The sequence below is a fragment of the Channa argus genome, chromosome 22 (assembly GCF_033026475.1).
Source record: "Channa argus isolate prfri chromosome 22, Channa argus male v1.0, whole genome shotgun sequence".
In the NCBI taxonomy this organism is placed as follows: Eukaryota; Metazoa; Chordata; class Actinopteri; order Anabantiformes; family Channidae; genus Channa; species Channa argus.
The window spans coordinates 13,379,892-13,390,378 of NC_090218.1; the positions used below are offsets into that span (position 1 = coordinate 13,379,892).

Consider the following 10,487-nt stretch of genomic DNA (forward strand, 5'->3'; position numbering starts at 1 on the left):
CACATCATTAGTTTCACTGAGGAGAGACAGAGAGAGCTTTACCGTGCTACACAAATACAACTTTAACTGTTATTACTGGTGATGACCACACACACACACACACACACACACACACACACACACACACACACACACACACACCTCTTAAAATACAACAGTTTGGGTATTTGCTCGAAAAGCCTTCAAAGCACTCAGGCTTTGAAATATGAAGGGAGGCTTGCACAACTCACAGAGGCAATTAGGTTATTTCAACCCATTAGCATCAAGAATCACATTCCTTCTGAGTCATAACTCAGTCAAGTACACATTTTTAGATTCAGTGTGACTTGCATTTTCATAGAATTTCATTATCTCTGCTTCCACTATGAACAAACATCCATACATCTACTTGGAATTTAGCAAAAAAGGATCCCATTTTTCTCAGTACCACAGTAATCCAGTGATAGTTGTCTCTGAGCTGCACTAAGAACGAGCTGCTTGCAGATAAATAAAAATTCAATAAAGACTAAAAACATTGGTCGTGGCTAAAAAAATTTTTAAGAAAAAGAAACCACTGGTGCACTGAGCAACATGCACAAACAAAAAGGCAAAGAAAAACAACAGCTGATGACAGAAACATTAGCAGAGCTGTGAAGAAAAACCCACAACCAACAGTCGCTGACATCAGCAACAGTCTCCACAGAGCCGGACCAACTGTGTCCACCATTTGAAGAAAACCTCATTTGGAGAAATACAGAGGCTGTGCCACAAGATGGAATTTATATTTAGTCATTTAGCAGACGGTTTTATCCAAAGCGACTTACAAGTGAGGTACAAGGCAGCAAAAATCAACAAAAAGTCAAGGAAAAAACATCAAAGCAAAGTCCTATCAGAAAAGTGTTCACAGTTCACGAGATGCGAGAAAGGGCAGAAAGAATTTTTTTTTTTTCTTTTTGAGAAATTTAAGCGCATAGGAAGATGTGGAAGAGTTCTGTTTTTGGGAGTTTTTTGAATATTGGGAGTGAGTTAAAAAGTACAGTTTTATAGACCAATGATGCCAAGATGGACCTCTTCTAAAGTGAAGGAAAGACCAAAGTGTGGAGGGCAGAAGAATCTGCTCATGATTCAAACCACCCAAACTCATTGGTGAAGCACAGCCTACCCACCAGGTGTGTCCCTAAATGAGACACTCAGCGCTAGCTCCCCGGGCGCACCTGCCACACCCTGGGTTGAACCTTTGAAAAGGCAAACCTAACCCGAGTAGAGCAGAGGATAATTAGACTGAAGTTTGGTCAAACTGAAAGAAGAAGCCAGGTCTTAAGAATAAATGTACAGATGTTGGTAATAAAATAATTTCTATGTTTCAAAAAGTTATTTCTATAAAGAATTTGGGCTCTCTTCCCCCTCTCTTTGTCTCACAGGAACTTATTGATGCTGCCATGAGGAGCACAAGCCTTGGCGGGAGGGCGGGTGGAGGAGGAGGAGCAGGAATGATGGCAGTCGGCGGTTTAGGAGGAGGTGGAGCGTCGGGGCTCGGGGGCGAGAACGGCCGTGTGGTGGTGCAAGATTTTCCAAAAGCTGGAGCTCAGGGTTTACCCTGCATGAGTAAGACAGCTGGCCTGGGACTGTCGTCCACTGGCATGTGATCGAAACAGTGACTCTTGATTGGACAGAACACTCCTGTCTGTCTGTCCACCTGTCTCTCTGTGTGTAAAGAAGGGGAAGAGAGGGAAGGAGGAGAAAAAAAAGGAGTGTAAAGGTAGATTGGGTAGGGCGAAAAAAAAAACTGTTAAATAAGAAAAGAATGAAAAAGAAGTCAAAGAGGGGGAGGACAAGGGGGAGAAAAGGAAAAAAGGAAGTTAAATAATGGATGGGGGGATGGGAAACGGTAGAAAGAAAGAGGTGAAGGAGAGAAGATCAAAAACAAGTGTGAGGGAAGAGAAGGAAGGGAAAAGGATTGATAGAGTAAAGGAAAGTTGGTATGGGGGGGGGGGGTTGAAGGAGCAAAGTCAGAAAGCCAAATCAAGGGAAGAGAAGATAACACGGAAGAGGAAAGGAGAGAGGAGAGGATAGAAAATGAAAGGAGAGGAGATGGAGATGAAGAATAACTCCAGAGGAGAAAAAGACGGAAGGATGTAAGAATTACAAAGACGAGAAAATTGGGTAGAAAAGAAAGAAAAACTCGGAGAGACAGAAGGACAGTTAAGGAATAGAAGACTTCTGACTGACAGAGGGAGTGTTGGCTCGACTGAATACAACAGGACTGTGTGATGAACAGAGAGCTCCTGAACACAACACCCAAACTGAGCTCCTGCAAGACAACCAACTGGGCTTGAATAAACTCTACAAACTGAAACTTTTCTACGAGCGCTGTCTTAAACAAAACTCCTCCTCTGCAATAAAAGAGTCTGACGAAGGGAAACAGAGGAGGAATTTGTTTTTTTAACTTCATTTCCTCATCCCTCCTTCACTTTTCCTCTCCTCTTCCTCACTCCAGCAGTAACACACAGAGCTTCATCGTGTTCACACAAAACACCACTTTAAGATCGGACGAGATTCAGAGCATGTCAACATTTGAAATAGTGAAATATTAGTATTTACTAATTTAGTAAATACTAGAAACATATTTTGTGTCGAATGTATTGATGGAGACTATTCGAAAATTTTATTGATTTATTTTGTTTTACCATTTCTTTTCTTTATGTAAAGTAACCTTCAGCGTTTCTCTCCACAAACGATATGCACTCTGTACTGAAAGCACCTCAAGCTACACTGTTACTTTTTTTAAAACTAGCGCACAAACACAAATGAAGAGTCAACGTACGAGTTAAAAGGTACACAGATCATCACTCACACAATTGTCCAAACACTGATTGTTGATTGACACGTCATTCCTGCTGCCAATTCTCTATTATTCTGGCAATTAATTCTTTTTAGAACTCTGGGTTTTTACAAAGTGCTACCCCTAACTTACTAAATACTAAATTATGTTGTCTGTATCAGGTAACATGCGCTTGTACAGTGAAAATCAAAAGCAGAAATGAAAACTACATTTTTTTTTCTACTGTAGGAACCTCTCTCAAAACTCAGATGGAGCAGTTGAAGAAAATATGGGTGACATTATCTAAAGGCCTGCATGTTTTGGGTTATTTAGCCAATGGTGAAGCAGTATAAATATTGGAATACTGAGATATATTTATCATTGAATGGACAGGTTGGTGGTCTGGAATTTGCTTAAAAAACTAATGAGATAAAAAGGTGGTGATAAAAATCTTATATAAACTCAAAGCAAAGGATCAGCACATGGGCCCAGGCTCCTCACAAACACTAAGACATGCAAACGATCAGCTTATGGTTTGACTACAGATGTCTCCCTTGCTTCATGACCTCGAGTACAGACAGATGTTGCAAATCCAGCTCGAGGTTCTTTTGAAAACTACAACAAATTGTTTCTACTCACCTTTTGTGTCTGTGAGTCTGCATCCTGGATTATGTTGTCCATCTGTGCTGTAGGCCTCAGAGTACAGCTACAGGAAATGTGAACAATTCACATTTTTGAAAATCCTTGAGTTCATTTAAATCAAGCAGTTTTAAAAACACACTCTTCACCGCTCTAACAGCAAAGAAGGACTTAAAAAATACGTTTTTAGTGTTTCACCTCTGCATCTGTATTTTTTTTTTTTTGGCATGTCACCAAATGTCACTGAAGATACAAAGTTAACAGATTTGTTGTGAGTCTCTGCTGTTTGCTGCTCGGTTCTTTCACACACAGGAAAAGCAGCCCTGTTCATTAAGGAGCTGAATTTTCCTTTAGTCGTCAGGCTGTGTGGCTTTCAGTGAACTATGTAGATGCTGCTCCACCATGTGGTTTACATGACAAACACAAAGCCCAAATTGTTTAAGCTCTGCTGAAGATGTCACGTTTCTCCACTTGCTCCTGTAACTTCTCCTCTGTGTTTTCTGGACTGAAAACGTGATGAAGTGAACCACGTGAACTTTTTCTACTCTCAAACTCGACAAACATCAGGAATTATCTGCTCACATTTGTGTGATATGAATGACACGCCTGCTTGTTCAGTTTGCTTGATTTATCAGTTGACCTTTAAATTACATCCAGATCAGTGACTGTATTTAATAAAAGGTTTGACATCATCCTGCAGTTTGGAGCCTTTTTAACCAGCGGTTGTCAGTCAGCTCAGCAGCTACACTCACTTGAAATGTATCCAGTGATAAACAGCAGCTAGAAACAGTGATGATGCTAAATGAGTTGTGTCATTAACTGGGTTCATACAGGAAAAGAACATGTTCATAAGTCTTAAACTTAAGCATCGGAGAATTAGGTTTAGTTTCCAATCATATCCAGCCACAGTTCTCTCTTCGTGCTACATTCTTTCAGCTGTATGTAAATCTACTGTATATCCGCCTTATCCATCATGTTATGAAACATTATAAATTATTTGTTGACACTATGAAGCCACAGGGTGACACCATCTGTTACGTTAAATAAGATTTTGCTCCATTTCCAGCTTAAAATCTCTGTCTCCAGTCTATTCATAGGAAAAGTCTCCTCTGGACAGCACAGCTATGTCAGATGAAGCGCTGTGACACGGAGTTTCTCTCCGCTTTAATTATCTGCCATTATCTGCTGTGACCAATTGGCAGAAATGACACTGAGTACAGAGATGATGTCTGCAGACAGACAAGATGATTGAGAGTCTGCAAAAGTTTCTCCAACTGAAGAAAAGTTGCTCAAACGTCTGTGAACATAAAAACACTTCTGGATGAAATTAGCATTCTGATGAGCGCAACAGAGTCGATCGATGGGAACGTTTAAGCCGAGGCAGATCAGAGGAATCTCAGTACTGAAATGGAAATGTGATGGGAAGCTCCATCTGCCGTCGCCCTGCAGAAAATACTGCATACTATCAGTACACCTCAAGTCTGAGAAGTATGAGACAGCCGGAAATCAGCTGTGTTGTGACTAAATTCTGGATTGTATGTGCATAAATTATTCCGCTCACAGGAGGTTACTCGGTGTGTCATCTGTAAAGAGGAAAGTGGACAAGGAGACTTAGTGGTGGAACGAGGAAGTTCAGGAGTGTATACAGGGAAAGAGGTTAGCTAAGAAGAAGTGGGTGGAAGATGGAAGGAGAACTTTGAAGAGTTGATGAATGAGGAAAATTAAAGGGAATGAAGAGGAGAAGAGGTGACTGGTGTGGAGCAGGAAGTAGCAAAGTTTAGTAAGAGTGAAGTGAGGGACGACTTTGAAGAGGATGAAGAGGGGAAAGGCAGTTGGTGCTGATGACATACCTGTGGAGGTATGGAAGTGTCTAGGAGAGGTGGCAGTAGAGTTTCTGACTAGTTTGTTTAACAAGATCTTGGAGAGTGAGAGGATGCTGAGGACTGGAGGAGAAGTGTACTGGTGCTGATTTTTAAGAACAAGGGAGATGAGCAGAGCTGTGACATCTACAGAGGAATAAAGCTGATGAGTTGTGGGAAAGAGTAGTGGAAGCTCGGCTAAGGGCAGAGCTGAACATTTTTGAGCAGCAATACGGTTTCATGCATAGAAAGACCTCATCAGAGCAGTATTTGCTCTGAGGATGATGATGAATTACAGAGAAGGTCAGAGGGAGTTGCATTGTGTCTTCGTAGATGTAGAGAAAGCGTATGACAGGGTGCAGAGAGAGGAGCTGTGGTATTGTATGAGGACGTCTGAAGTGGCAGAGAAGTATGTTAGAGTGGTGCAGGACATGTATGAGAGCTGTAAGACAGTGGTGAGGTGCTGTAGGTGTGACAGAGGAATTTAAGGTGGAGGTGGGTCTGCATCAAGGATCAGCTCTGAGCCCCTTCGTGTTTGCTCTGGTGATGGACAGGCTGACAGATGAGGTTAGACAGGAAAATCTAGAGTGGTGGAGGTCTGCTCTGGAAAACAGAGGAATGAAGTTTAGCCGCAGCAAGACAGAATACGTGTGTGAATGAGAGGGACCCAGGTGGAACGGTGAGGTTACAGGGAGCAGAGGTGAAGAAGGTGCAGGACTTTAAGTACTTAGGGTCAACGGTTCAGAGCAACGGAGAGTTTGGAAAAGAGGTGAAGAAACGAGTGCAAGCAGGTTGGAACAGGTGGAGAAAAGTGTCAGGTGTGTTGTGTGATAAAAGAGTATCAGCGAGAATGAAAGGAAAGGCGTCGAAGACAGTGGTGAGACCAGAGATGTTGTTCGGCTTAGAGACAGTGGCACTGAAGAAAAGACAGGAGGCAGAGCTGGAGGTAGCAGAGCTTAAGATGTTGAGGTTCTCTTTGTGAGTGACGAGAATGGACAGGATCAGGAATGAGGACATCAGAGGGACAGCTCATGTTAGATGTTTTGGAGATAAAGTCAGAGAGGCAGATTGAGGTGGGTCGGACATGTCAAGAAGAGAAACTGTGAATATATCTGTAGAAGGATGCTGAGGTTGGAGCTGCCAGGCAGGAGGTCTAGAGGAAGAGCAAAGAGGAGATTTATGGATGAAGTGAGAGAGGACATGAAGTTAGTTGGTGTGAGAGAAGAGGATGCAGAGGACAGGGTTAGATGGAGGCACATGATTCGCTGTGGCGACCCCTGAAAGGGAACAGCCGAAAGGAAAAGAAGAATTCTGAAGAAGGAACATTTGTACTAACTGAATGTGCATGAAATATAAGCACATTTTTATTAACATATAATATACTTTTGGAGGAGATTGAATGTTCAAAAATTCATTGAGGCTTTTTGAAGGCCCAGAAAAAGGACAGAAGAATTTTTGGAGAGATTAGCAGGTCGGATGGAGACAGGAAGAGTCTTTTACCCTCAGATGTGACTCCACACTGAATAACACCATTCTATTCTTTTTATTAACAAAAAATAAATAAATCCAACTTAAACATCCACTGTGCTGCTGTAGAAAACCTGGCCTGGTGCGACGCACATAAGTTGCAGACTAATACAAGTAAGTTGAAATGCTGATAGATCCTCCCTTAGTTGGTGACTATGGCCCTGTGACCATTGATGGATATGAGATCGAGCACTTGAGCTCCTTCGAATATCTTCAGGTTCACATAGACCCCGATTTGAGTTGGCAGTGTGTAAAAACATGGGGACGTGTGCTCCCCTCAACCCACAGGACCTCTTTGAGCAGGCAAGGACCATTTTATCTGATGATACAAGTATGACTTTGAACAAGATCTGATTGTAAGAACTAGATTTCAAGCATATTAAAATACTGGGGCACTGCCCAGAAGACACTGAAGACAGAGGAAACGGTTGATGTCTCCATTAATATATGAAGTTGCTGATTGTGTTACAAGTTACGAACAAACGAGGGGCATTTCCTCTGGTTCTCATACGAACTCTCCTGCTCTCTGGCCTGTGGCTGTTTCACTTTTTTTTATTGCTTTACTTTATCCGTCTCTTGGTGTTGTGTCTTAATTTCCACTTCTCTTTGAAACTTTTTCTGCACCAACACCCTTCGTCTTTGTCACACTTAAACCTGTCTCTCTGTTCTTTCCACCTCATTGTTTCTTTTCGTCCTCGTTTCCTTCCATTAGTTCCTGCTTTTTATGAGCTCCCAGGACCTTTTGTTGAATGGTTTGCTGTCCTGAGGGGGACATCATATCAAGCAACACCTCATTAGTCCCCCGGCTGTGTGAGAAGTCGAGACAGACGGGGCCTAAACAAAGCCCGCAATTAGCCCCAGAAAAGCCCTGATTAGCAGTTCGTGGCCCATTACCGCTGCTCATCCTGGTGGAAGCTTCCAGAAGAACAGCAACGAGGAGGAAGACTGGGTCTTTCAGCGCTTTCTGACAAAACACTAGATAATTCTTTACAAATGAAATGAGTTTCTTAAACACTGAAATTTCAGTGTGTTAACACACAAACATATCAACGTTGATGTGATCTCCTGATGAAAATGTCTGAAAAGATGCTGAGCCAACTGTTCAGGCTCTGTGGTTTATCAGACTGCTGCAATCAAACAAGGACATTGACAGTAATGTGTCCATTTGGCTGGATAAAAAAGCTTTACTTAACACTACTGTGTGCTGATGCAGTATAAATCTGTAACACAAAGCAGTGTTTTACTTCAAGTCTAGAAAAAACACTGGGTTTTCATCACAGTATCAGAGACAGTTATAGAGTGACCTCTCAGCGGTTAATATTCCCACACGCGCACACACACACACACACACACACACACACACACACACACACACACACACGTATATATTCAGAAACACTTTAAATACTTCAACATCAACACAATATTCGGCAGAATCTAAACACCCAACTGTTTTCACGGCTGACTGTTAATCAAGTTGTCCTCTACAAAGACACAAGTACAACCTCCTACTTCTATTCACTTTTCAGACACGACTCAAAGGTCAAAGAAAAAACAGAAATGGTGACAGTGTCACAGCAGAATTAAATTGACATTGAGAAAATTCACCAGTAACAGTTCAACTTTATAGGACTGAGTCCTAAAGGCCAGAAAGCAATTTGCAGTTTTGCAGTTTTCTTAAATGGGTTTTAGGTTAAATACATGAAGAAGGTTCTGGAATTAACACAAGGTCGAGAGACTTTTTAATTCAATCTTTATTTATATGGCACTTAAAAACAAATTGCTTTACAACAGATAAACAGAATATCTAAACAAGCAATTACCAAAAAAAAAAAAGAATCAGCAAATACCCAACTCGCCTTACTCACCCAGCTTTTACGGGTCTCAAAAAAGGTGGTTGCAAACAAGTTCCTAAAGGAGGTCAGAGGTTGAAAGACTCATCTAACTCAATTTGTCTTTACAGCCTCAATATGTTTATGACTGACTCACCATCTTTGTCAGGGTTTTGTAGAAGAGGGAAGTCACTAAATCAATTTATAAACTGGAAGTGTAGTGGTGGCAAAATCATGGTACATTGTTGTTATAGCCTGACAGTGGTGTTTTGCTTCTGGTGACTGTATTTAAGATGCATAAATCCTACAAGTGCTTCAATCTGTGCAGATGAACTTGTCGAACAAAACTTTTAACCTAAACTTCTGTTTGTCACTGACCTTATTTTCCACAATGATCCGAAGCCACAGGAGTAGGGGCAGCTTTGTTTAGTATTCGACAAGTTGACCAGAGAAAGCAGGAATTGAACTAGTGACCCTTCATTTAGTGAACAACCCGCTACTACCCGTACACAACTACACTAACGTGACTAATGCTGATAAACACTTTCATCAACAGACTGAAACTAAATCACTGAAGGAGACAACATGGTCGACCTTTAACCTCAGCTGGAGGTTTCTGACCTGTGGATTTTCCTGACCACACCTATCTGGGTCTTAATGACCTTCAGCTTCCGGCTTATGTTCAGCACTTCCTGCTGAGGCTGCAAGACGCACACACAGAAGCTGCAGCTCTGGTTTGTGTGGAGGGATTAGTGCTGTGGAGGCAGACGGGCGATTTAAATTGGGATTATAGAAAACATCTGTTGAATAAGTCCAAGTACCAACACAGGAAGGAGAAAAAAAAAAAAAAGCTTTTTGTGTTTGTGGGGCAGCCACTTCAATCCTCACAGAGGATTATGGGGGTTTTAAATGACCATCAAACGTGGACACAAGTCGAGTGACTCAGGCGAAGAAGCTTATTGGCTGTCATGGAATTAACGAAAGCCAATCAAAGTGTGTAAAATGTAATTATGGCTTTTGAACTACACCAACTTGTAACACACAAAGTCCTTATCAGAAGCAGCAGATGATGCAAGGGTGCTTGTCCCCATCATCATCGTTATCATCATCTTCATCATCATCAGCTCAGTGATCTGATGCAGAAAAATAGAAAACCCTTAAACTCAGCTGTGTTAGGTTATCATGTCCGCACCTCCTTCACTCACCGCAGACGCTTTATAACTACTAAGGAATAAAGTTCCTCCCCTACACTGGAGACAAAAACTGAATTCACTGAGATGCACTGACGGGGATCTGACTAGTGCAAATGATGCAGGACAAAAGAACAAAGACATTTTACGAGAAAGTTTAAACTGAATGTGGATGAAGCAAGGCACACTGGCTGCACACACTGGAGACAGCTTGACAAGGACGAGGAAGACACAACACTAATGTCACACAGTGCATCAGTTCTGTTTTCTACCATGAAATAACTACCACCAGATCATGTTCTGTGATTTAAGGACTTAATGAGAAACCCCAGCTGCAGTGGATCACCTGGGGAACCACTCGCTGCCCCGAGTCTTCTGAAAGTCACTACATTAGATCGTCCACTTCACTGACGGTGGCAGCAAAGATCAACAAAGTGATCAAACAGGATGTAGGAGCACTCACATGTCAGCCTAACACTGAGCTGTGCAGGCATCAAGGTGTGAACTGTAACTGTTACTTAGTGCGTACTGTTTATGTAACACATATTTTGTTTTAATGCACGCAGCCTGGAAGATGAGTGACTGGAGTCCAGCTGTGAAGTCTCTGCATTCAGTCTGACAGGAACTGATCTTTACAAAG

At 41.9% G+C, this 10,487-nt stretch overlaps 1 protein-coding gene across 7 annotated transcripts in view; it reads left to right on the plus strand.

Moving 5' to 3' along the window:
- LOC137108252 (glutamate receptor 1-like) overlaps nt 1–4,131 on the plus strand; it is a 74,141-nt gene extending 70,010 nt beyond the window's left edge. For 4 of the 7 annotated variants that reach the window (XM_067492621.1, XM_067492625.1, XM_067492626.1 and 1 more), the window contains one exon: nt 1,401–4,131. In XM_067492621.1, the coding sequence (XP_067348722.1) occupies nt 1,401–1,625 (225 nt within the window). In that variant the 3' untranslated portion in view covers nt 1,626–4,131. The remainder of the gene's footprint in view (nt 1–1,400) is intronic. The other 3 variants (XR_010912167.1, XM_067492623.1, XM_067492630.1) reach the window with 3 other exon arrangements.
- The last annotated feature ends 6,356 nt before the right edge of the window (nt 4,132–10,487 follow it).